Here is a 27,807-nt window from a genome sequence, read left to right as displayed (position 1 = left end):
TTCATTTGCACTCCTGCTTGCTGTTGAAAGGAGAAGATATTGAGCATATGTGAGTCAGCAACACAAACCCCATGGGAGAATATCACACCAAAATTGATTAACTGCTTAATTTGTAAGCTGATGAGGCAAGTGCGTCAGCCTCTAATTTACATTCTGACTAACAGTAATAATTTGCTGGCTGAACATTTGGTGAAATTATCTGAGCAAGGTGCATTAAAGCATAAATAAAGCCTTTTTACTTAAAAGCTATAACTAATTCTGATACAATCAAAATTATGCTGAATAGGAACTGATGAAATAAAGCCTAATACCATTACAAGAACCCCAACATCAAAAGCACAGTTTCAAAGAAAGGATGACAAAGGGGAGACAAAGACTCATATGCAGATTTTACACATATGTTGCCCATGTATGTTTGAGCTTTGAAGTATTTGGTGAAAAAAGGTTTTGTGGGTTTTTTTGGCTACAAAAGGAAGAAAAAACAATGACAAATACCTCTGAGCCCCATACAGTAATTCAGTCTTTGCTTTCACTCCACTAAAAAGTTCAGAAACAGTACAAGAATACATTAAAGCATAGCTGATTTGCAAATACTCATGGTTACATCAGGAACATCAATGCTAAAAGGCTTGTATCAACAGAGAACATTCAAAATTACGAACATTCATAAACATGAAAACTGACATAGTCAAGAAAAGTTAAAGAACAACATTCTAATGGGAAGGAGAAACCTGAAAAACAGGATTGTGCAGCACTGGGAAAGGGTCTAAACAAGAAATTTTAACCTGACACTACAATTAAAGAGATTAATGCAATTTTGGTTTCACAAATGTGTAACAACATGATACTGTGGTAGCCAGCTCCAGCCTTGGGATTCACCTGGTACTTGGAATTCCTCGAACAGCATGCCAGATATGCATCGGAAAGATTTTGCCCAGCCCAAAACAAAGTGATGCAATACAGAGATGTGGATGACAAGCAGTAGGCTATGCTAAACATGTCTCTGTGAGTCTCTCTCCATTTACAATTTCCAACACTTGAAGCTAATGATTGAAAGCAAAGAATCTAGGTTAATCTTTTTCTCTTCAAGAGAAGATCTGTGGAGTTCAAGGAAATAGTGGAGTAAGTTGAAAAGAAACCTACAGGAAAAGGATGTTAAAAAATAAAGGCAATAACAACCCTCTTTATCTGAAATCCAGCAGACTACTTTTGTCAGAGCCTGAGCTCCTCAGTCCTGGTTTGGAACCAACAGCAACAAGCAAACACTCTTTCCTCCAGATTCCAAGGACCATGAATAAGGAAAGGCTCAGAATGTACACTTTGGACATCCTACTTATGGTATAGGCAAGGAGTCTATGAAAGGAATAGCAGGGAATGAGAAAGCATCATTGACACACTGGTTAGCCAATGAGCAGGGTTGTTTATGCTCACATAAACATCTTGAGAACAAGGGAGACAGGAGACAACAGATAATACATCAGTGTAAGGCAATTGAAGCAGAGCTGAAAAGTAGAAAACAGGGTCTCTGTACAGTGAAGTTTTGCACCATGCTCATGTATTTCTGCCATGATCTTTATCACTTGGATTCCTGAAGTTTTACCAGCTTCCATGCTTCACTGCTCAACAACACTGATGTGAGAAATCAGTGATCTGTCAGTGACAGTACAAGTTATGGCAGGGTACAAGTACTACAGCAAGCACTACATGGCCTTGCAGAGTGTCAGCTGAGCTGCACTGGAAGACTCTAACGTATGCTTTCACAATCCTAATGGTTTTTATACTATGAATTAATGTAACTTCACTTTCCTCCTTCCCCACCCTGGATTACAAGTTGTTTACTGGGTGGCATTGCATTAAGCTAGTGCTGGCTGTGGTGAGAGAGGCAGAACAGACCAGAAAGGTCTGCAGAACCAGCAGCAGACAGTATAGAGGAATCAAGGAGTTGGAAGTATTTTAAGGTTGATCTAAGACAGCTGGAAATATATTCTGTCCAAACAATCTGGTGAGAGAAAGTAAAAAAGTGCTTAAAAATAAAGCTGAAAATGAAAAAAAAACCCATGTTAAAACCAGCCTGGTTTTCCTTGTTTTACCTGCAATAACCTACTAAAGTTAGCTGTTGATGACAGCCTGTGCCCAGGAAAAAACTCATGAGCATACTGAAGTTACAACTAAATTCAGCCTTCAAGAATTCAAATATGCAAAAGGAATGACACATAACAGAAGACAGCACCTTCTCTAAAAGGAAAACAGCCCAAAAATTCTGCATTTCAAAGAGGAGAATCCCGCAGACACTGCTATCAATATAGAAAGCTGAGATATTGACAGTATTTTGAAGAATTTTTTAATGCAGAACACTATAATAAGAAATTATAATAGAATTTGGGAAGCTAATATTTCCACAATTACACATATTTATACATTTTAATCACAGCAATTTGTGTGGAAGGGAGGAAAAACAAATGCCATTAATTCTTCCAAAAACCTTTACTCAAACTTGCATTACATCTGTATGGTTATAGCAAGACAGCTAAGAAGTAAAACAATAAGAAGTAACACAGGCATCTACATATTGGCATGCAAATACACAGTATGAAATCAACCCAAAATACAAAGAAGCACCAGTCTTTACTGCAAAAAGAATAATTTCAAACACAGAAGGCCTTTCTTTGATAGAAATTAAATAATGGAGATAGATGAGCCAACCTCTCCCTTGTTCTCATCTCTAGAAGTCTATAGGTTTGAGTTTTGGGAATTGTGTGTGTGTGTGTTTTCAAGGTTTTTTTAAATATATTACTATGAGTTATGGAAATTAAAATACTTCTAAAGATAACTCAAAGGACGCCAGAATTATCAGAGGCATGTAAATGTGGTAACTCTAAATGTGGAGAGGCAAGCTGCTTCACCTGAACCTCCATGTACACTGTGTCTACCATTAGCTGGTACTCTGAGTAACTCTTCACAGCCTCTATTAGAGAATCATTGAATCGTTTCTCTTGGAAGGGACCTGAAAGATCATCCAGTTCCAGCCCCCTGTAATGGGCAGGGACACCTTCTCCTTGACCAGATTGCTCAAAATCCCAGCCAATGTGGCCATGAACACTTCCACAGACGTGGCATCTACAGCTCCTCTGGGAGTGTGGATCTGTTCCAGTGCCTCACCACCCTCACAGTGAAGAATATATTCCTAACTTAAATCTCCCCTCTTTTAGTTTAAAAATGCTACCCCTTGTTCTATCACTCTCTGTGTAAAGTTCACCTTTTAGCCATCACCTCTCTGGAGCTGTCTCTTCCCCATGCTGAACAAACCCAGCTTTCTCAGCCTGTCTCCATAGGAGAGATGCTTCATCCCTTTGATCATCTCTGTTGTCCTCCTCTGAATTTACTCCAACAGGTCCACATTTGTCTTGTGCTAAGAACCCCAGAGCTGGATGCAGCACTCCAGGTGGGGTCTCATGAGGGCAGAGTGGCAGGATCCCCTCCCTTGCCCTGCTGCCCATGCTGCTTTGGATGCAGCCCCAGGTGCAGTTGGGTTTTCTGGGCTGCAGGAGCACATTGCCACATTACCAACTCATGTCCAGCTTTTGTTTGCCAGAATCTCCAAGTCTTTCTCAGCAGTGAATTCCTCTCCCAGTCCGTACCAGTAGCTGGGATTGCCTTCACTCGGGTGCAGCACCCTCTGCTCAGAGTTGTTGAACTTCATGAGGTTCTCATGGTACCACTTCTCAAGCTTGTCCAGGTCCCTCTCGATGGCACCCCATCCTTCTGTTGTATCAGTGGCACTGCTCAGCTTCATGTCATCAGCAAACTTGCTGAGACTAAGCACTGAATGTAGGTTTCAGGCTCTCTTCTATGGCATTTTTAAAGGAGTAAGTAAACTTCATGGTCAAGTTTTTAGGCTGTTGTCCTCTAAGCAAAGGTATTTTGTAAACTCAGGCTTACAGAGATAGAAATTGAGATGTTAATTGATGACCTTCTGGAAAGCAAAGCAAAATTTATTTGAAATGCCATTATTATATAAAATAACGCATCCAGAACAAGCTTAGGCTTTGCACAGGTTATCTGATATAAATTAAATGGTATTAAATGTGACAAAAGTAATAATGCTTGTTAGCTGTATCAGTGTGACTATTGTCATGTATAGTGTCCAAAAGCATAAAAGATTTTTGGTCAGCTCTAGTATTTACAAGCTGCCTTTTCAGTCTTGCAGCCGATTATGTATGCACTTCTAGACCATATTTTTCACAACAAATCAATATTTTTCACGTGAAATATTAATTTTGTTAGTGCTGAAATCCTAGAACATGTAAAAACCCCATGCCCTGTTTCATCGTGGCATAATTTTTATAATTTTTCTCCACAGACAGGGAAAAACTAACTCAAACACAAAGTTGATCACTTTGGAACTTTATGTGGTATCAGACCTCAGTCCCATGTTGAATTAACTATTTCCTTGAGAAAAGGCAAGGAAAAAAAGCCCTGTAACACAGAGTTTCCTCTGTTATCAAAAGCATTTGATGAGTTGGGTTCCCAGCAGTTTTTGTACTGAAGTCAGCTTGGAGAAAATTCTAATTAGAGATGCAGAATTTCCTCTCATCTCCTCTTCTGATGAAAGCTGGAATACGTGAGGGTAAAATGATAGTGGCAAAGCTGAACAACGTACTTTAAAGAAAAATGTGTTCCCTTGTAGATGAAAAATGTTTCAACTAGGTGATGTTCCTTATTTCTAAGGAACTGTGGCGTGTGAAGACAGCTGATACCTGCCTGAGGCACAGAGGATTTGTTCCAAAAAGCACATTAGACATCCGTTCAGCTGCACAGGGGGCAGAGTAGTGGAATACCTGTAGCTAGAAGTCTTCAAAAATTCTTGTAACTTTTAGCAATTGCAAGAATACTAAAATCCCAAGTCCACAGTTCTACAACCAAGTTGTAGCCTTTGCACTAGAATACAGGATAAACACAAGTGGCATGGGGAAGAAATCACTCCATTTATGCAAAAAGAATCATAAAACATCACTTTCAAGAATATAAAGACAGTGATGTGCTCTAGAACATGCACAAAAGGCAGAGTTGTGCTCACATGGGAACTCTAGCAAGAATCCGTACTACAAGAATTGCAGGCTTTGGCTTGGAACATTCCACCACACCTATCCACCCTACACCCATGCCCCAGGATGCTGCACACTTGAAACCCTTTTAGAAGTCTTTCAAATACACTTATTATAATATGTTGGATGTGTAAACAATTGGCACCAAAGGGGTCCTACCCACTAAGTAAGATAAGTAGCGTGACTGAAGCTAAGTCAGAGCTACAAGCTACAGCTACAAGTCCTACCTGTCTTGTGTCATCTTAATACAGGAGTTGGTATGGTATGTGAAATTTAGACAGGGGGATAAGGGGAAAATCCTGAAGGGAATTCTAATTTTGACTTGTTAACTGCATTTTAATCATGAAGAATAAACTTCAAGGCAACCCAAGCAGATTAACATTATAACCCTTCGCACATGAAAGCTTTAACTAAAACAAGGCTGGTTTTGTACAAAAATCCTAAACAAACATCTTGTTTATCTTCTCATCAAGGCCAGAAGTACAGAGAGAATAAAAATGTAAGATGAAACCCAAATGTGCACTACACAACAGCCCTCTATGCTATCATGAAAAAAAATTAGCAAAATTAACTCTGCTTATTTCCCAGTGAAAATAGTTAACACTTTTTGTCAAGAAAACTGTCAACATCATTCTGATTCTGTCATTTCACACTTCATAGATGTCCCAATTCACTATGTGTATGAATGAAATCTAAGAAGTCACCAATTCCCACAACTAATTAATCACACAAGAAACATTTCTTCAAGCAAAAAAGAATAAACATTTAAAAAGTGAAGGTGCTTGATATTTATTAATCAAGAATTAGAAGAGCCCTAGTTCTGCCTAAATTCTTCAATTATCTTGTTCACAAGAGCATTTCTTCTCCACTAAGTCATACAGGTTATCCTTCATAACAGCCCTGCATTACAGGCTTGTTTACAACAGTGCAATAAGTGTTTCAAAAGCCCCCAAAATATGGAGAGCTTACTGCATCAGAAAGAGTAATTCTTAATGGTGGGAAACCATGACACAATGTGAAGGACAAGAGTGAATTTTGTCACAGTCCATTTCAAAGATATGAAGTTGCCCTTATCTGAAAAAGGCAAAAATGGTGTCTCTCTTCCACTGCTGAGGGCTGAAAATGACAGCATCATTTAGGTTGGAAAACACCTCTGAGATCATCAAGTCCAACCTTTGACCAAACATCACTTTGTCAACTAGACCACAGCTCTAAGTGTCACACTGTTCCTTGAACACCTTCAGGGATGGTGACTCCACCACCTCCCTGGGCAGCCTGTTCCAATGGTTGACAATCCCTTCAATTAAGAATACAGGATAACACTTCAGATAAGGATCCTCCCCAGTCCCCTCCCAAAGACAGGGAAACATGAAAGATTTTGTCTCAAAATTACAGCTAGGCATGTGCCTACATGTGACATACACAGCTACAAACACCGGGTTTTATAGGAATTCCAGGATGGCTTTTCAAAGCACTCACTTCCATATAGAACCTCACCTTCTCCAACCCACAAACACAGGAAGGGGAGCGTGGGGGGGAATCTGCATCCAGTGTCAGCACCGCAAGGGACTTCACATGACAGAAAGCAGGACTAAGGCACTCTGCACTGCTCAGTTATACAGTATGGTAGAGCCACGTGTGAGAATGCCACAACTGGGTCACCCTGCCCGCCTTTGCCAAGGCCATGTCTGGCAAGGGAGCAGAGCCCTGGCCCCTGCTGGCCCCACCACCTCACACTGCTGACACTGTGAGCTGGCCTGGCAACAGCAGGATCTGCAGGCACCGGGGACAGAAACCACCTCGCTGATTACCAACTGCTTCCACTGCAAAGTCAAATAACGAGATCATTTTAAAAACTGTGGTTGTACAACTGTATTTATAAAAGAAGCGGGGTATGCAGGATAGCATTTCAAGCTGCATAAAAAAAAAAAGTGCAGTTTGTTCCATTCCACAGCAAATGTTATGTAAGCTCTTCAGCTTTCATCTGCAAGTCACAGATCTGGCACAAAATTAAGAATCTGGCATTTTTTATTTAACCTCCAAAGTGTTGCATTTTGACCAGAAGACTAGCCAAGCAAGTCTTTAAAAAGCAGCAGAGGAATCCAGCCGTGGCCACACCCTGCCGTGGCGGGGCTGTGTCTGCTGGTGTTACAAAACCCAGCCAGGTACACAGACGCAGAGTATAAAGATAGCCCAGCCCAGAAAAAAATGGAAAGAAATTCATACAAAAGTATATATACATGTATATATATAAAAATGAAATATAAAAAAATATATGTGTATACATATATTACAGTACATAGTAAATATATATAACCTATCTATATTATACATAGATATAAAATACAACTAAATAAAACAACCCAAACACCAGACACTCGAGCTGCCCTAGAAAGCGAAGCGCCCGTGTGCTCAATTTCACCAGCAGCCTGGCGAGGCCAAAGTCGCATTCGACGTTTCTTACATTTTTCCGTTGAAGGACGCAGCACACGCTGCGACCCCGGGCCAGAAGGGGCTGCGATGTGCCCGCGGTGTGCGAGCGCGTTCGCCCCGCCCGCGGGCTGCGCGGCGGCTCCGCGCCCGCCGCCGCTGCCCCGCCGAGGAGCCCACCTGGCCCGCGGGATCCTGGCTCCTGCCTCTCGGGATCCTCGCTCCTGACCCCCGGGATCCTCGCTCCTGACCCCCGGGATCCTCGCTCCTGACCCCCGGGATCCTCGCTCCTGACCCCCGGGATCCTCGCTCCTGCCCCCTGGGATCCTCGCTCCTGCCCCTCGGGATCCTCGCTCCTGCCCCTCGGGATCCTCGCTCCTGCCCCGCGGGATACTCACTCCTGCCCCGCGGGATACTCACTCCTGCCCGGGCCGGGGCGCCCCCGCTCCCCCTCGCTTCCTCTCCTCCTGCCGCGCCGCAGCCTCACTGGGCGGCGCCGGGGCGGCCCCACCGAGCCGCGCACCTGCCGCAGGTGAGGCGGGCGGGGCCGGGACGATTGCGAAGCGCCCGCTCCCCTTCCCGCCTGCTTTCCCTTCCCGCCCGCTTCCCCTTCCCGGCAGTGCCCGGTGCCGTCCGTCCCTCCCTTCCCTTGCCGCTGTCCCGGGCACGTTCCGCACTTCGCTCCTTTTCCCCCTCAGAACAGGCAAGTCCCACAGCCGCCTATAACAGCCGGTGCCGTAAAGCGAGGCGCGGGCGGCGCGACAGCCGCGAGGTCCCCTGGGCGAAGATGGCGGCGGGGGAGGCGAAGTCGGTGCTGTTCGTGTGTCTGGGTGAGCGGGGCGAGGGCCGGCCCTCCCGGGCCGCTCCCGAACTGCTCCCGCTCTGCGCCCGCCGCTCCTCGGCCCGGGGCGCCGGCGGCGTGCGGTGGGAGCGCGGTGAGGCGAGGGCCGGGACGGGGGAAGCGCGGCAGACCCGCCGCGGTACAGCCGGCGTCCCGCCGTCGGAGGGTTCCGCGAGTTTGCCGTGTCGGGGCGGGCCGGAGTAGTAGCCAGGAAGGGAGGCAGAAGGCTGAGTACACCTGCGCCCTTTTTGTGATAGGAACAACGACGAAGGGCTTAGCGTTGGGAGTGGCAGAGTACTGGAACAGGTTTCCTGGAGTGGTCGTGGAGTCTTCCTCTCCAGAGATGTTCCAAACCCCCCTGGACGCGTTCCTGTGTAACCTGCTCTAGGTGACCCTGCCTCGGCAGGGGTGTTGGATTAGATAATGTCCAGAGGTCCCTTCCAGCCCTAATAGTTCTGTGATTCTGTGAAGTCAGTAGGAAATAGTGCAGGAAGTGCGGTGTTGACAAACGCGAAGGTTGTGTATGGGGAGGGGCAACCTAAAGAGGCATAAACCAGCTCTGACCTGAGACTGCTGCTGGGGGGCAGCACGGGGGGTGGCTTTGAACGGCGTTCTGAGAGGAGCTGTGCAGCTCTTGGCGTCTGGAACAGCGGGGTGGGGAGGGGAGCTGCCCGCAGGCTGGCTGTTGGGAACAGCACCTGATGTGGGAAAGGGAGAGAAAACCACAAAAAAACCCCACTGAAGTTAATGTAAGAGCTGCTGTAAAAAGAGGGAAAGAAGGGTAGAACTTTAAGTAAGAAAATGAACTTAGTGGAAGCTAATCTGTTGTAATCAAATCATGAAATTCTTGATCTAGTATGAAAATGAGTGAAAAGAATAAGACCTTTTTTGAAAGGCTACCAAAATGGAAGAAATAGGAAACTTCCTTTTACTGATATTATGTATGTTTAAGTTGTAAATCTTGTCATGCAAAATCCCAGGAAACAGAAGTGTAGATGGAATCAGAAATCACCTGAAAGCTTTTCTGGAGTTTAGGACAATCAGTTATTGGTAAGCAAGATAATCACAACTGGCAATTAGCTAACCGGACTACATAGATTACAGAGCCATGCCCCATTTTGTACGTGCTTTCTCTAAACTTCTGCCTTCTTCAGGACATAATAAACTGCATGTCTCTCTGCTCTGATCTAGAAGGACTGCTAACATTATCTGCTTCCTAGCTCATATAATCTTACCTATGAATCCCTGGCATTTTGCCAAGTTTGTTGCAAAACCACTAGTTAATATTTGGGCTTTTCGCTATTTGCTTTTTTTGTTGTAACAGGGGACAAGCAGATTAGTTGAACAGCAAAATAAGAGTTTAGTTTTGTGAAATATGTTCTGATGTTTACCTTAGAGTAAAATCAACCCCAAACAATAATCCAGGAAAATTATCCTTTAGTAAGGGTTATCAGCTGTAGTGTGTTTAGAAGCTAGTGGTCAACGCAAATGTTTTTGTATAAAAACAACTTAATTAACGTGAATCCTCCCTCCCAAACATGATGTTCTGCAGACAGTGGAAATCACCATCCCTCTGTGTGCTGAAGGGTGAGCCAGTGGGGAAGAAGACCAACCTGGCTGAACAGAGAATTCTGGCTGGAACTGAAAGAAGAGAGATTATGACCTTTGGAAGAAGGAGCAGGCAACTCAGGAGGACTAAAGGATGTCACAGGGTTATGCAGGGAGAAAAATTAGAAGGTCCCAGGTAGAACATAAAGTGTTTACTGCCATAAAAAACAAAAGAAAATACTTCTCTACGTATATCAGCACCAAAAAGAGGGCTAAGTAGAATCTCCATCTTTATTGGATGCAGGAGGAAACAGTGACAAAGGATGAGGAAAAGGCTGAGGTGTTTAATGCCTCAGTCTTGAGCACTAAGACCAGTTTGTCTCTGTGTACCAGCCTCTTGAGCTTGAAAATAGGGATGGGGAGTTGTGTCACAGCTTCATAGAATAAAATCACAGATTCACTAAGGTTGGAAAAGGCTTCCAAGATCATCAAGTCCAGCCTTTGACCAAACTCCAATCTGTCAACTGAACCATGGTGATAAGTGCCACGTCCAGTTAGTTCTTGAGCACTTCATGGACACAGACCCCCTCCCCCTGCTGGGCAGCTCGTTTCAATTCTTAACCACCCTTTCAGTGAAAAATTTCTTCCTGCTGTCCAGTCTGAACCTCTCCTGATGCAACTTGAGTCCATTTCCTCTTCTGTTACGAGTGGCCTGGGAGGAGACCAGCTCCCACCTGTCTGCTGTCTCCTTTCAGGTATTGTAGAGAGCTGTAAGGTCTCCCTGATCCTCCTTTCCTCCAGCTTAAACAGCCCCACCTCCCTCAGCTGCTTCTCACAGGACTTGTGTTGCAGACCCTTCACGAGCCTTGGTGCCCTTCTCTGGACACATTCCAGCACCTCAAGATCTTGTAGTGAGGGGCCAGAACTGAACACAAGATTCGAGGTGTGGCCTCACCAGTACTGGGTACAGGGGGACAATCACTGCCCTGGTCCTGCTGGCCACATTACTGCTGTTACAGGCTAGGGTGTCACTGTCCTGCTTGGCCACGTGGGCACATTGCTGTCAGCTGAGTGTCAGCCAGAACCTCCACATCCTTTTCTGCCAGGCTGCTTCCCATCTATGTTTCCTGCACTGGGGGAGCTGCTGGAAGTGCTCACTGAGCCACTTGCAGTCATTTACCATCAGTCTTGTCAGCTGGGGAGGTCCTGGTTGGCAAATGTGACACCTACAAGGAGGTTTGAAAGAATGACCTGGGGAACTGCAGGCCTGCCAGCCTGATGTTAGTGCCAGGGAAGGGCACAGAGTAGATCATCATGAGTGCCACCATGTGGCACAGGACAACCAGGGCATCAGGCCCAGCCAGGATGGGTTTAGGAAACGCAGGTCTTGCTTGAACAACCTGATCCTATGTGACCAGGTGACTTGCCTAGTGGATGAGAAAAAGAGGCATGTTGTCTACCTGGGCTTCACTATAACCTTTAACACCATTTCCCACAGCATTCTCCTGGAAAAACTGGCTGCTTAGGGCTTGGATGGGTGCACTGTTTCCTGGGTGAAAAACTGGTGGTGTGGGCTCAAATTAGTGGTGAATGGATTTACACCTAGCTGACAGCTGGTCATGAGTAGTGGTTCCCCAGGGCTCAGTATTGGGATCAGTCCTGTTTGATATCCTAATCAGTAATCTGGACAAGGGGATTGAGGCCTGCTCTAGTCAGGTCACAGACATCACCAGGTTGGGTGGGAGTGCTGATCTGCTGGAGAGTAGAAAGGCTCTGCAGACAGAGCTGGACAGGCTGGGTCGAATCCAACGATACGAAATTCAACAAGACCAAATTCCAAGTCCTGCCCCTGGATCACAACAACCCCCTGCAGTGCTGAGGGCTGGAAAGCTGCCCTGTGGAAAAGGACCTGGAGGTGCTCGTTGACCACAGCTGAACATGAGCCAGGCTGTTCCCAGGTGGCCACAAAGGCCAGTGGCATCCTGGCCTGGATCATCAATAATGTGGCCAGCGGGAGCAGGGCAGGGATTGTCCCCCTATCCTTGGCAGTGGTGAGGCTGCATCTCAAGTGCTGTGTCCTGTTCTGAGCACCTCAGTCAAGAAAGACATTGAAGTGCTGGAGTGTGTCCAGAGAAGAGCAGCAAAGCTGCTGAAGGGTCTGGAGCACAAGTCTGATGAGGGATGGCTGTGGGAGCTGAGGTTGTGTAGCCTGGAGAGAAGGAAGTTCAGGAGAGACCTCATCACTTTCTACAATACTTGAAATAAATTAAGAGAGACAAGGTGAAACATCCCTAAGTTGCACCAGGGATGGTTTAAATTTGGTATTAGGAAAAATTCCATCACAAAGGGGTTGTCAAGCATTGGAAGGGGCTGCCCAGAGAAATAGTTGAGGCTCCATCGGTATTTAACAGATACGTAGACATGGTGCTTAAGGACATGGGTTAGTGGTGGGCTTGGCAGTGCTCAGTTAACAGTTGGATGTGATCTTCAGGGTCTTTTCTAACCTAAACTATTCTGTGATTTTGTGAAACAGTTCATATGTGTGGGTTTGTAAGCCCACAATGGTGATTTGCACTGTAACAAGGTTCTAATGCAGCATCTCCTTTTAGTGTAACATAATATAATAGTTTATATTAATTAATTATTAGGCCTGAGGAAAGAGTGGACGAGTACCAATGTTAATAGGATGGATTGTTTCAATCAAATGTTGTAAATAGCTTTTAAATTTCCTCTTCTGTGTTACCTGAAAAAAAAACTTAATAATATGTGATGTGAAAAGCTAATTGACATGATAAACACTTGTTTGGTTTTTTTTCCAGTGAAATATACACTCTTCTCAGTTAAATTTTGTAGGCATCTTGTTTCTTGTTCCTACTTTAAGTTTGCTTTTTTTTTTGGTTATTCTTCAAGAGTGATACCTTTTTCCTCCTAAATCTTACTAGGAATAATAGCTGAGATTATTGCTGAAATGAGTACTAAACAGATTTCTAGAACTGCATTTAACTGTAGTGTTCTTTGCTGGTTAATGTAGTACATTAATTCTAAAGTTTGCCACATCTAGTGAGATCGGATTCCAGAAAGGACACTTGTTCATGAAAAACTGCATTTTCTTTCTACATTGTTTTGAAAGAAACCTATTTCTGAAATATCTATTGATTGTGATCTTTGTAATGAAATAAGCAGATAGTCATTACACAACAAAATACAATCTAGTTAATGTGCATAACTGCATTAATGATAAGGGTTCCTCATCACTGAGAAATAATTGAAATACCCAGCAACATATGTAATTACAGCATATGAAAAGGCACCAGAAAATATTTTTTTTTCATTTAAGCAAAGAAATAATTTGAAGTGGAGGTGAATCAAAATGCATTTTTCTCATTTTACTTTTACATAACTCATGTAATTAATAGATAAGCTCCAGAAATGGGCTTAATATGATGCTGTGTTATATAAGTTTGCCTCTTTCTCTGATGACTTCTCCACTAGAGCACAACAAACTGACTGGGCATCAGACCAGGCCTGGCTTTCTGATCTCCTCCAGAGATGGAGGAGCAGTTGTAAGATGGGTGTACTGTTGAGCAAAGTGTTTGACTAGGTCTTCAGAAGATTAATGCTGTTGTGAATCACCAAGTACAAGTATTGTCCCCAGGATCTGGACTGCGTAAAATAATTTCTGAAATGGCAACCAATTTGGTGGGTGTGAGGATGTTAGATGACTGTAACAGAGAGATTTGAGTTTCCTGGTTGTCACAATTCATTATATGTGTTTAGATATAGCCAAATACTGTGTTTCATGGAACAAAATTCTGTTTATAGCTATTTATAATGCTATTTATAGCAGAATGGGGAAGTACTAGGTTGGGTAAGGCATTGAAGAAGTCATGAAAAACCGTTGCTGTGATGAGGATTTTTGGCAAGTTGACAAAAAGAAACTGTCTTTTTTTATAAAGAGAATGTTAGATAAATTTAAGGAAAATTACTTTTCTTCTATGCAGTATTGGTCATATAGCTGTAAGAATACAATGTCTTACTTAATTTGTGTTTCAAAATGATGAAGAAGTACTAGAGTATTAGAGAGTACTGAAAGCATGGTTGTAAAAGTAATCTTGGAATTGAAAAACAAGATCTATGCTAAAAACATATTAAGGGTCTGATTGTTGTGACTAGGTGCGTATGTGTTGAAAACTTGTGTTTTTCTGATGTACCTTTGGATTTATTAGAAAAGTATGAAGTACGAGCAGTTGAAAAATTCAGGATAATTATTCTTGCTGCAAGCAGAGTTTTTTGAGACATACACACATGCACACACACAAATGCACCAGGGAATCTGAACTAAAATCTGTGCCTTGAATGGTTCCTCTCAAAAGTAATTGCATGCTGAGTGTGACAAGATGGAAGGAGCTAGGACTTGTGATGAAGTTCTGACAGGAATTTGAGTAGAGAATGGAATAAAGGGATGGGTCAGTTTTAAACACTTGATGAATGATGCAAATGATGCTGGGAAGCATTATTCCAGTCACTTGGAGGAAATGACCATTCATGTAAACATAAGTAAAATAAAAATCAGGTTTTTGCATGTGAGAGGATGAATACTGGTAAAACTTTTGTTAATAACAGACAAAAAAAAGGAACAAGAGAAAAGCATTTGTTTGTATTTGGGGAAGCTCTGAAAGAAGTAGGGAGCTGAATAAGGAATAATTAAGATAAAAAACCAACTGGGAGAATAAATGATTGGATCAACATACTCAGAGATGGGTAATGGAACTGAGCGTGAAACAGATTCAAATTGTGCCAGTAGGAGGAGAACGTCCATTTCTGTCTGGGAGTGGGTCAAACATTAGTGCAGAGACTAAAGTAAGAACTCAAAGAATAAGGTGTTGGCTTGGGTCACTGTCACTGGAGGCCCTGTGCTTAGAAAATGAATGAGAAAAACATGACTTCTTAAAAGTGATTGACAAATGGTTCCAGTACTGATTCTCTGACTGGAATCTCTTGTCCTTGAATCACCATGTTTGGAGATGTTTGTAGGATTAATTTTAGTAGATAGACTCAGGGTACCTTGTGCACTAGTTTTCTGTGATTGAAAATGTCACTACAACTTTAAGAACTTGATATGCAAAAAAATGAAGGGAGAAGATGGAGATTTTGAGAACTTGAATACTGCTACCTTCTACATAAAGCCAGCATGATCACATCAGTTGGAAATACAACAAAGAAGAAAGGAACACCAGAAGAGGATAGGTAGTGAAGATAATGTGTAGATAACATTTAAGGGAAAGAATGGTTCTAGTCCGAGGAGGAGGGTAATTGCCCTAAGATTCTTTTTCTAAAATTTCCCCATTCACTCTCCAAATATGTCTGTCAATCCATAACTTAGGAAATACTGTACATGTGTGAGGAAGCTCAGCAAAGCCTGGAAAGACTAATGTGGAATATAAAACTGTATCTGAAATGGATAGAAATTAGTGAGAAAAGTGACTGGAAAACAAGGTTTAAGTTTGCATAGTTAGTGGGCTAAGATGGGGTTTTACACCAATCTTGAGATGAATGTTTCAAGGAGTAGCGTGGATAAAGGCTGTTTAGAATGCAAATAATATTGCAGAATATGTGGGGAAAAGAGCTTCTGTGAAGTCAGTTCTGTGATCCTGTCAGTGGTTCCCAAGAATAGATTTGAATGCTGATTGAAGTTCCCTAACAGTGTTAATAACTACTAATATCTGGAATATATCAGGGAAGACATTAATTTTTAAATCACAAACTGGGTTAAGTATTAGTTTCAAAAATGATACAACTGAAGTTTCTAGTTACTTGCTAGAAGTGGTAGTTAATATGTTTAATCAAGTGTGATCATGGTGCTGTTCATTATGGTGTTTTATATGATACAATTAAAGATTATATTTATGGCATTTAAGAAGTGGGCAAGTTGTACAAGAGTGAAAATTTGAACAAGTTCAATCCATGTAAAGCAGAAGGCTAAACACATGGAAAAAGTCATGAGGGATTTATTTCAAACCCACCATTTTGAAATTCCGGGTGCCAGTTAATGAATTACTAGGTCCAAGAATATTAATCATTATTTTTTTATTGAAATGTTGGGTGTAGTAATGAAAGTTACTGTTCATGCACAATTGTGTGTCATCATTCGTACAGAGAAAAAAAATCATTCAGGAAGAAATGGATGGCCTCAACAGCTGGTGTAACAGAAATAGAATGTAATAGTTTAGAAAAACGACCTAAAGATCACCTATTTGAAGTTACAAAGAAAGAGAGGAAATGGACAAATTAGGAGTAGGGGGTTATAATCCTAAATTTGATACTCGTGAATGAGTCAAAGGTGATTGTAGAAGTTCTCAGGTTATTTCCAAAAACACTGAGTACCTATTACAGGCTTTTTTTAATTTGAAAAACAAATCGAAACAAACTTTCCCTAACTTCTTTTCTCACTTAATCACATAGGGAGCCCCAAAATTTTCCTGCTTTATTTTTCTCCCAAGACTGATTTCATTTCTGTGCATGAAATAAACTAGTTCAAACAATGGAGTTAGCATGTTTTCTCCTGGAAGAAAATCTACTGACATCAGAACTCACTTAATGTTTTGGCAAGAATAGTTTTTCAATGGGTAGTCTGTTCCTTTTGCCATTTGGTTGGTTTGATGTTCCCAAAATCTTTGACAGTCAATTTGTGTTGCTTCAGATCTTCACTTCCCTCTTTGTGATTTTTATAGTTGACATGTGACAGCAAGTTGTTAAAGGCCCAGGTCATAGCAGCTTCTCTCTTTAGCAGTGAAGTATCTACCTTGGTGTTTTGTTTGAAAATGAGATTAAGTGCCTCACGTGAAAATTCCTTTTTGCTGATGGAAATTTAGCTTTGTTCATTGCCAATTTTTTTAATGGTTTGGGATTTGTAAAGAATTTAATCAATAGTAGGCAAGTGATTTATTTAAGGGTACAGAGATGAGTTTTGCCATTTTTGGTATTTTATACTTATGTGCTCAAAAACCAGAGATGAACAAAGTTACACGTTTTGTTTGATGGGAACTGAAGATTTGTGTGTGTGAGTTACTGCCATTTGCGTGACATATCAAATATTATGAGTATCCGTCTAGTTACTGAAAACTTCGGAAGGATGAAAAGGTAGAAAGAGCTAAAGTCATAGTTGAATAGGCTTCTTCTTTTTGTTGAGGTGCTTTATTCTTTTCAAATATGAATTTCTGCATGCATTTTTAAGAGGTCTACCATAGATTGTTACAGTTATAGTTACAGTTTCAGAACAAATACGCTGTAGATCCATTATTTTTAGTTTTTAATGGGGCTCTAATGCATTGTTGAGATAGGTTCTTTTGGAAAATAAGGTCAAGTGGCTAGGGCAATTGGAGGCCATTGGAAGGGAAGATTGTTTATGTTTTTGGGTAAATATCTTAACTGTTTGTTGGCTGATTGACAGCACTTAAGCTTTGCCATGTGCTAGGTTTTGTTCCTAATCCTCCTTATTTTGGGCAAAAAACGTTCAGATTTTTTTTTTCTTTGATGTTTTTAGAGCTTGTTTAATTGAACTCAATTTTGGGGGGTTAGAATTGGTTTCTGGATGTTACTCTTGATGAGGGTTCAGTTTGACCTGTAGTGAATTGACTTCAGTGACCCCAGAGCATTTTCACTACAGGTTGTTCAGGCATTTCAATACACTATCACCGTGGAGGTGGCTGTGTGTTGGACTTACTCAAGAGATTGGTGGACAGTGTAGAATCCTGCTAGAATTTGGGTGGGAGGGGACCATCAGCTAGATCGTTTCATCTAGTTGCAATGTCCTGCCCTAAGAAGAGATGCCTTCCACTAGACCAGGTTGCTCAAAGCCCCATCCAGCCAGGTCTTGAACATTTCCAGGGACAGAACACCAGAATTTCTCTGGGCAACCTGTTTCAATGTCTCACAACCCTCAGTGTAAACAAAAATTCTTGTTTATGTCCAATACAAGTGTTCTCCATTTCTGTTTAAAACCACTGTCAGTACAGCCCCTTTATATATAGAAAGGTTGCAGTAAGATCTGATCTCCCCAGTCCTTTTCTTCTTCAGCCTGCGCAACCTCAGTTCTCGCTCAGAGGTGCTCAGTCCTCTGATCATCTTTGTGGGCCTCCTTTGGACCCACTCCAACAGCTCCACGTCCTTCTTGTGCTGGGGGCCCCAGAACTGGATGCATTCGTCCAGGAGGGGTCTCATGAGAGCTGAGCAGAGGGGCAGAATCCCTTCCCTCAACCTGCTGGCAATACTGCTTGTGATACCAAGAATATGATTGGCTTTCTGGGCTGCAGGTGCACTCTCCTGGCTCATACCCAACTTTCCACCCACCAGTGTCCCCAAGTCCTCCACCGGGCTCCTCTCAATCCCTTCATGCCACAGTCTGTACTGATCTTGGAGATTGCCCCAGCCCAGCTCCAGGACTCTGGGTTCTCACATACACAATTTGCATTCTGTCTGAGTAAATAAAAATCTTTAATCTGATCTAGGCTGAAAAATCCACACAACTACTGATTTGTTGTTTTAAATAGTGTGAAAATTCACTTGAATCTCTTGTTTCCATAGGAAACATCTGCCGCTCTCCAATAGCTGAAGCAGTTTTCAGAAAACTTGTAACTGATGAAAAGCTTGAACATAAGGTAAGCTACTGATTTCAGTTCTAAGAAATAACTGTCTGATAGCCAGTCAGAAATATAAGCAGTGAGGAAAGAAACATAAAAATATTAATTTGTTTTTCTGTAGTGGAGAATAGACAGTGCAGCAACATCTGCCTATGAAATAGGAAGCCCTCCTGACTATCGAGGACAGAATTGCATGAAGAAGCATGGCATTCCCATGAGTCATATTGCCAGGCAGGTACTGTACCTTAATTTTTTTTAAAATCTGTGTATGTATTTGTTTTGTTGTTGCAGTGGAGGACAGACAGTGCTGCTGTTTCAGACTGGAACGTGGGGCGCTTCCCAGACTCAAGGGCTTTAGGTTGTCTAAGACATCATGGCATTGAGACAGCACATAAAGCACGACAGGTAGAAGAGAGTATGTTTTCTACCTTATTCATACCCATGCCCTAACCATTGCAGTCATAGAAGTCATTTGACCAATGCATGGTTAAGCATCAAGTAGTAAATACGCAGTGCAGTTTTTTAAAGGACTCCAAAGTGGCTTAACTCTTCTAGTTGAGCTTAATGAATTTTTTGTTATTAAGGTTCATTGGAAGTATAACTGGAAAGCATCGAACCAGTTTCTGCATCATAGGAAAACTCGTGCCTCCAAATGTTTAGTATTTTGAGCATTTTTAAAATACTTTTAAAAAATGGACTTACTCTAGTAATCTGTGCGGCATCTTTCAGCAGGGACTTGTATATTTATTTAGCAGGTCCAAAAAGAAGTAGAATACCTCTTCATCACAAAAAGCTCCTGTACTTGCATGTAGATCTTCTAAAAGTATCTGGAGTGTTAAATTAGAATGAAAGCACTCAAACCCAAGATTAGTAGCACAGTTGGTGGTAACTTCAGAGGAAAACATACTCTTGAAGCATTCTTAAGTCAAAGGAAGGTTTGCCACTTAGTGAAATCCTCTAAGTTTTACCTGAACTCGTATCTGTTTTCATTAATAAAAGAACATGTATTTCCATACTGCATTCCAAACAGATTGGAAGTAAATGTGTCTGCATCTATTTAAATCATTCAGACACTCATATAAATGCACATAATTTACTTCAGTTAACTATTCTCTGGATATAAGATATTCCTTTAGGGCTTGACCTTTACTTAGTTTGAGTTTACACTACTAGTTTTTGTATTGACAAAAAGATCAAGTTGTCTTGTTATTATCCTACATTTTCGTTCCCTTCAGAATTTTTCTAGACCTCACTGAGGTCGTATTTACTTTCTTCACTTTTCAAAGATTACATGTTTAGTTTTTTTGACTTGGAAAAATAAATTCTCTCAATTAGTCAATTGCCCTCTGCTGACCTCTCCTGATGTTAATCTCTGTTTATATGGAACAGAATTAAGCACAGCACCATTTCAGATTTTTCAATAATTTACTGTTAGAATAATTATTTAAAAAGTCGGTTGTGATCTTTTCCTGTTACAACGTCTGGATTTACTGTTTCTCAGGGCTCACAAACATCACTGTTTGTCAATATACAAGCCAAATGGTACTGCAGTTATTCAATCAGAGTTTCAATCATTACAGTAGCGTGCCATGTTTGTCTTAAAAGATACGCCTGGGAAACTTGAGAACTGGTTCTTCTAGGTATTCCTAGAGTGGCTTATGAGCAGCTGAATTAAAGCAAAGGACCTGAACCAAGCTGATCCTGTGTCTTGAAGCAAATCTATATATCCTCCTTTGGCAGAGGAGCAATGAAAACATTTTAATGAAGACATTTGCTTATACATTCTGGCAATTGAAGAGATTTTTCAATCGGGAGACCTTAAAATGTTACATATACAAGAGAGAAAACTAAAAAATGAGGCCATGAAATGAAGGACTAACAGGGCGAAAATTTGTCTAAATCATTCCAGTACACAGTTTCTTTTGTAAAGACAATCTTCAAATCCGTGAACTACAGGTAACTGTTTATTTTGCACTGATGTTAATAATGTTATTCCAAATTTATTTTTTTCCTAAACTTCTGTCACATGATCTCTGCTGATTCTGTTGATTCTCTGAACTGCAGACCTGATATGGTCTTGTGGTACTTCTGAAAAAAGAGATACTTGACAGTGTAGAATAGGACTTTTCAGAGTGGTCAGGTTAGTACAAGTGGAAGTGTATTTGTTTCACTGTCAGAGACAAACTTAAGGATAGAATTTTGTGTGACACTTGTTTCAGAACAGATTAAGGAAGATTTAATACAGAAGCTGCAGAAAGAGAGAGTAGGGATTTATTTATCTTCTGTTGCTTTCTAAGTACTGTCATAAGTACCTGTACAATTATCCTTCTCAGTCCTGTGAAAACAGTTACCCATCCAGGGAAAGGCACCTTCTCTCATGTAACTTTTTGCATAATTATGATAATTATGGATTTTAGCTTTTTTTTTTAATTCAGTACTACAAGAATGGTTTATGTAAAAGAGAATATTAAATTGGTCATGTCCTACTATCATATACAGTGATATTCTAAGTTAAAAGTGAAGTATAAAAATAAATGTATATATTTATATATAAAATAGAGTTGTTGTAATTTTAGTTAATGGTAGGTTGCTGTATGAAATTCTCTAAACTCTTATTCTTCATGCACAAACCAGAGAAGTTTTAATCATTTTCACTTTTATTCATGCTGAGGATAAAATTGATTTTGGTATGACTCATCCCATGCATTTGCCTTAAATATGAAATTGCAGTTAGAAGAAGGTTGTATTAAACACGGTTTCACAACTGGATAAATTTGAGGATTACTTCCTCTCTGTGGATTTCAGACAGAGAAAATAAGATTTCCCTTCTGTAAATAAAGAGAAATGTTTCACTAATAATTTAGTAATTGTTACATGCATTTTTTAAATGTCAAGTTATTGTTATCTGTGGAGTTTCATCCAAAGTTGACTACTTGAACTCTCCACTACATTTCTCAAAATGTACCTAAATTTTTACATCCTCAGTTTCATCCCCCCAAGTAGTAGTTTTAGTAGTTTGGAGGAGAACCTTCAGTCCACTGGAGTTTGCTCAGTTAAAGCTTTTTTTTTTTTTTTTTTTAATCTCACTCTGTGTTAGGGCTTAAAAGCACAAGCCAAATTGTAACCTTGGTTTTAGGGCTGCATTTGCAACTTTATTAGTGCTGGTCATAGGGTAATAACTGTCACATTGTCAAGCGTTCCTAGTTATTCCTCCATTTGTCTGTACAACAAAGAAATCTGTACCCTCATGTTTTCACAGGGGCAAGTGTTCAGCTGTGTAGAGCAGTCAGAAGCAGCTTGTAGAAGTCTTGATTAGATTTGCCAGGAAAATAGAGCTATTTTCACTGCAAAAATATTTTCCTAGGTTAGAGGCTGCAGGAATACAGCAAATATTTTTACAGTGAAAATAAATCTGCATTAGTTCTAATCATTAACCCTTTCTTTTCCCATGCACTTGTGACATACCTCATCTCTTCAATTCACTTTCTGTGTAATGTTTCATTTATGGCTTTATTCTGTTGATAATTTCTGTCTGTCTTTTCTTACACCCTGTTATGGGAGCTTAATCAGTATCTATTTGCTGTTTGCACAAAAAAATAGTGGCTGTTTTGCCATCTAAACCTTTTTTTAATACATAAGTATTTTTTATAAATTAAAACCCTGACTTATAGGATAATATGTTTTGCCTTTTCGCTGTTTACTTGGTTACTCACTTCTCTAGCCCATCCTTTGTATGGATGCCTGCCAGAAACACCTGTTCTGAATGACCTTTCCAAGTTTATTGGTTATGATGCTTCACACAGGACTATGCATGAAAGGCAGCCTTAAAGTGAACTCTAATACTAAAGATTTTATTCCATTTCTTCATTCTCATTATGGACACTTGATTCACGTATCTTATACCAGCATTGTTGGCAAGGTCTGGGAAGTTTTTAAACTAAACTAAGGCTTAAATGTAAACTGAAATAAAATGACAGCTGGTAAACATCTGCAGCCATCCTTGTAACAAGATGATGACATTAGTATTTAAGTCAATGGTTTATCTGCTGTGTTTGCCTACATGACTGTGAACTCAGATCTCTGAATTTAATTCATATTCATGTTTAGGAGTCAATAAATTACAGGAAAGAAAAAGAACAGGTGATGTTAAGGAAGGAAGATGTACAATAGATCCCAGATTTTTTTCACATCATAGTACAAATTTTGTGAATTTACATCGTCTAAAATACTGTGGATGCATTTATGGTTAAGATTATAACTCACACTGTCATACTTCAGCTTTAAGTTTCACTTGGTATCTTTTATTGTGCAATGGCAGATTTCTGGATTGTAAGGATTGCAACTGATTCCAGGTTACGTACATTTTTGTTGTCCTATCAAGAAAGTAATTTTTCTATTTTATTCTTAAACATTTTTATTGCATGGTTCCCATGATTGGAAATTGCTTTAGTTTTAGTAGTTGAAAAGTACTAGAAATGCTGCTTTTTAATGATGTTCTAAGTTGATGCATGAAATGTAAAAGAAAAAAAATAGAAAAGGTTGATTAAATAGCTGAGTTGGGTTTGTTGTGGGGGTTTTTTTTTGTGGAATATTTGCAGAAATTGATAAATAATCATGGTAGAGTATATTTAAAATGTTGTAAGTTACTGTAAAATTTGATGAAGGTGCAGTTCTATTCTTTCCGCCTGTGTCTTTTAATAAATCAGAGCTACAGATTTTGAAAACACGTTTTTTCTTCTTTTTCATAATCAAATGCAGTTTGTAGGCTAAAGCACCTATTTTTACTTCTAGATTACTAAAGAGGATTTCCAGACCTTTGATCATATACTTTGCATGGATGAGAGCAATCTAAGGTAATGTATGAAGAAATGGAACAAATTCATATGGATTACTTGTAGTGATGTCTCATAAGTCACTTTGAAGACAGATGTCACATTTTACTGCTTAGCTTGTGTTGGGGTTTCTTTGTTTGGGTTTTTTTTTTTAACATGTATGTGAATGATGTGCTAATGGATGGATTCTTCACTTCGAATAAGTTTATTGAGCCAGAACTCAATGGTTTATTTGTGTGATACATGCTTCTCAAGGATTAAGGACATGGTAATTTAGTTACTTTGTGCTATATACAGCTGATGCCTGTATAATTAAGAATGAGGATGTACTTACTGTCTTGATTGAAGTGATCAGTTTTTCTAATTGCATGGCAGTTAAAAGACAAACTGGAAACTTGGAAAGGATTAAATATGGTGCAAGTCTTTTTTTTATAGGAAGAGAGGGAACTGGGAAACAAAGTTGTTAGCTTGGGGAAGTGTTGTTTTATTGTTAGCTGTGCTTTAGTTAGGCACACTTTAGAAGGATCTGGTTAAGTAGCTACCTAGTGTAAGATTTTGGATATCACTAGCGAAATTTCTACTCAACTGCATACATATTGAGGATTAAGGAGCTGAATTTAATAAACTACAAATATCAAAGTGCTTGTAAGGGCTATTGTCAAGTTAGTTTAAAGACCCAAAACAAACCACTACAACCAACAACAAAACCTCAATAAAGACCATATTAATAGCACATGAAGTCTTCTAGAAGCAGCATCACTTAACTAAAATAAATACAATTTTGTTGAATTTTCTAGAATATCTTGAATAACCTCTCTTCCACAGCCTTTATGAATGAAGGGTATGTAACACTTGGCTTGATTGCAATGTCTCAGACAATGACGTGACAAGGCTTCCTTCTGTTTTCACTTGAATTCTTAAACAGAAATTTGAATTAACAATTTATATGATACGAGCTCTAGAGCAGAAGAAATGTCAGAACCATAAGAGGGATGTTGCTGCTGCTGCGCTGAAGTTTTGCCTTTAGCTTGCACTGAGTTCAACCATTTTGCCTAGGAATGCTTATTTGTGACTCTAGGAGGGCAAGCTGATCCCAGATGTTGATGGAATGCCTATCACATAAGAAAAGGAAGATTGGGATGAGTCTTTTCTTTAGTACCAGAGCCATCTGACCCTCTCCTGTTCATTAAGTGATATGCCAAAAGCCTCTAAGAAGATGGTCTGACATTTTTTAAATAATAAAAGGCTAGAGAATTTATTGAAAAATCTGTAAATTCAAGCAATAACTTGATAAAGGATCTCTGATTTTTCTTCAAGCAAAACCAGTACTGTGGTCTCACTCCTATTTCTAAACTACCAGAAATTAATTTCTTAATCAGAATTAATAATTAGAATTTAATTTCTTAAAAGTGATATGGTTATGACTAAGTATTCACAAGGGGTTTCTTTGCCTTTTTTAATGGTGAGTAAGTAAAATGATGATTTGGTATGGAGATGTGTAATATTAAAATAAGTCAGTATGTTCTGGGAGTTCATTGTGAAGATGATAGTACTGAGCTGCCTTTAATCTGAAGATGAGACGTGCATTTTAAGTGGCTTTGGGATAACAGATGACCATTTCTGAGCAAATAGGGACGATGCCATCTCAAACGCAAAATGTTATCAATGAGAGGCAATGTAGAAGGAAGAGAATGTGACAACTGGGGAAATGCTACAGTACATCAAAAGGAAAACAGCTGTAGCTCACTGATTTACTAATTTCTTTTAACTGAATGTAGTAGGATTTCACATAAGCTAGAGCATACCAGTCTGAAACAGTGGCTTTGAGCAGATAAGAGAATCTAACTCATACTTCTGGAAAAATACCTGGATAATTTCCATTGTTTTTTGTTCAATACAAGCTAAGGGTGCGTGTTGAAAGTACTGATGATTGATTTGAGGAAGCACTTGATAAACTTACTGTTACGAAGTTTTTTTAAGCTATGGATCAGTTGCCTGTCTCTTGTTTATGCTCTGAATTCAGTTTGTCTTCCACATTCAATTAAAAAGACCCCACATAACAAGAAAAACAAAGACAAGGAGCAGCATAAAGTCCACAGGACTGACGGAGTCCAGACATGTTATTTGCCTGCACTGTCTAGAAACAGTCATGAACAACTCGTACTGATGCCAAAATTCTGAAGGAAAATTCAGGGCAAAATTTCATTTTCTCTTTTGCAGAGATTTGAACAGGAAAAGCAACCAAGTTAAAGACTGCAAGGCCAAAATTGAGCTACTTGGAACTTATGATCCACAGAACCAGCTTATCATTGAAGATCCATACTATGTATGTGTAAGAAATTTTTTGGGTGGCTTGATTAAAAATTGTGTGTGTGTAATACATAACCTTCCCAGATGCCACTGTTGGCATGTGATACATCATCTGATGTTGCACAAAGTGAAGTGTAAAATTTTTTTAATGACTTAAGAAAACTATATATTACTGAGATAGGAAAGGAAAATGTTATTATAGTTATAACAGTTATTTAAATTTAAATAATGCTGTGCACCTGTATTTTCAATATTGGGTGGAACCCTGTTTGATCAGCCTCCTTGCAAAGAGAGGATGTGATCAGGAAAGTTTGAGACAAAGCCATTGACACAGGTGGTCAAAAAAGTTGGATAATACCAGCCAGGAGTAAAAAATTAGACTAATATTCTTCAGTTTGGGGAACAGAAGTGGATGAAGATGCAGTAGAATTCTATAAAATCTTAGCATCATGGAGAAAGCTGAATAAGGAATTGTTATTGATTACCCAGGAAGTAAAGAATATCAAATGGTATTAGTGGGAAGCAGGTTCATAATAAAAAAGGGGATTGTTTGGGGATTTTTGTTTTCACACCGTGCTTCATTAAACTGTGAGGCTCAACGTGACAGGTTAGTGTGAACATGAAAACAAAAAGACTTTAAAGGCTCAAGTGTGACTGGAAGAAATACGTGAAGGAAAGTCATGCAGGACTGTTGAATACAAAGTCAGAGTTTGTTTGTGGAAATTCCTGAGCTCAGATTAGAGAGAAATTTGCCAAAGCTATGACCAAGTATTTGCACTGTTTTTATTTTTTCCTACTTTCTGTTGTTTGCCATTACTGTCAGTGGAGAAAATAGTCTGCAATTTGTAATTGCTTTTTAGCCAGTACTGTTATTCTTACAGTCTTTTTCCTCTCTTCTTTTCTAGGGGAACGAAAAGGACTTTGAAACTGTTTATGAGCAGTGTCTTAGATGCTGTAAAGCATTTTTGGAGAAGTACCATTAATGCTTCATCATATAATCCCTAAAAGAAAATAATTAGCTTCTCCTGAAATATGTAAAGTTTACTTGATTGATGTATTTAAATTGTAAAATTATGCCTCTACATTCAATACTTACTCAGTTTAATTTTGTATTTTAACTGTCCTGTCATGCAATGAAAAAAATACAGAAAAGTTTTAATTGGATTACATGATCAAACATTTTGTCACACATCAGTGTAATTATAAAGTATATAATTCAGGATAAATCTTTCTGTAAACTCTTCCAGTGCTTTCTCACAAGCACTGCAAAAGTAACACCTTGCTTCTTCATATGTAATGCTAACAGAACTGAGGTCTTATCATTCTGTCCTTAGTGAGTTGATTTCAGTTAACTTTCAGTGGTAGTCTGTGAGATAATAATTGATGTCATTTGGGTGTTTCATCCCAGTATCATTAGGCAGCCTTTGGATGGAAGCTGTAAAAGATCTGCTGCCTGATAGAACTGGCTAAGTCTTCCTTTGGTCTTCTGGTCAGTTCCTAGCACACTGACACAAGCACATGTAACACCGCATTTACTTTAAAGAGAAAACATCCCAGCTTGAAAGCTGAAATGTGAAATCACATTTTGTATCTCACAGTAGTGAAATACTCAAGTCCATGCAATACAATGGATGAGAAATTTGCTGTAATCCCAGTTTCTACATGAGAGTCAGTATTTCCAGGTTTACTCAGGAGAACGTACAGCCTGTCAAAAGTGTTCTTTGAGAGTATAGTTCAGTGTAAAGACAGTCCATCTGTAATACAGTACTAAGTTAGCAGAAGGCCAGTAAGTAGACAGTTCTGCTCTTGGACAAAATTTGAATGCTTTGTAAAAGTCTATGCCTGCTTTTCTGAACATGACCCTTCCTGTCTGCCTTAGACATGTAAATGTACTGAGATCAGCAATATAAGTGATACCACGAGGATTTTCCTGTTTTGAATATTCTCAGCATTGGTATGAACTAGCATTGCCACATTACCTGTAAAACTGGATCTATAAATTCCTTTTTCTCATTTAGCCTGGTTTTTGTCTCTTTCTGCCTTCCAAACTTGTAGTCCCTGTACTTGTCACCTGCTCAGACTTCTGGGAGAGATGGATTTCA

The 27,807-nt window shown here is 40.0% G+C and overlaps 2 protein-coding genes across 7 annotated transcripts in view; one reads left to right on the top strand and one right to left on the bottom strand.

Moving 5' to 3' along the window:
* SH3YL1 (SH3 and SYLF domain containing 1) overlaps window positions 1–8,090 on the bottom strand; it is a 48,706-nt gene extending 40,616 nt beyond the window's left edge. For 3 of the 5 annotated variants that reach the window (XR_010079192.1, XM_063389301.1, XM_063389312.1), the window contains exon 1: window positions 7,956–8,090. Coding sequence is in view for 4 of the 5 variants with exons in the window: in XM_063389301.1 (XP_063245371.1) it covers window position 7,956 (1 nt within the window). In the remaining variant the exon portion in view is untranslated. Of the gene's footprint in view, window positions 1–7,911 lie in introns of all 5 variants that reach the window. The other 2 variants (XM_063389310.1, XM_063389307.1) reach the window with 2 other exon arrangements.
* A 143-nt stretch (window positions 8,091–8,233) lies between these two features.
* On the top strand, window positions 8,234–27,722 carry ACP1 (acid phosphatase 1). 2 transcript variants are annotated; one of them, XM_063389316.1, is made up of 6 exons: window positions 8,234–8,365; window positions 18,508–18,581; window positions 18,855–18,968; window positions 23,355–23,416; window positions 25,616–25,721; window positions 26,611–27,722. In XM_063389316.1, exons 1-6 carry the CDS (start codon window positions 8,323–8,325, stop codon window positions 26,686–26,688), a joined length of 477 nt encoding a protein of 158 aa, XP_063245386.1. In that variant the 5' UTR covers window positions 8,234–8,322; the 3' UTR covers window positions 26,689–27,722. The 2 variants fall into 2 exon arrangements, with proteins under 2 accessions (XP_063245386.1, XP_063245385.1); XM_063389315.1 differs by lacking the exon at window positions 18,855–18,968 and adding an exon at window positions 18,685–18,798 and having other exon boundaries at window positions 8,251–8,365.
* The last annotated feature ends 85 nt before the right edge of the window (window positions 27,723–27,807 follow it).

This window comes from Prinia subflava, chromosome 2 (assembly GCF_021018805.1).
Source record: "Prinia subflava isolate CZ2003 ecotype Zambia chromosome 2, Cam_Psub_1.2, whole genome shotgun sequence".
Taxonomy (NCBI): Eukaryota; Metazoa; Chordata; class Aves; order Passeriformes; family Cisticolidae; genus Prinia; species Prinia subflava.
This window is presented reverse-complemented; position numbering and strand designations above follow the sequence as displayed.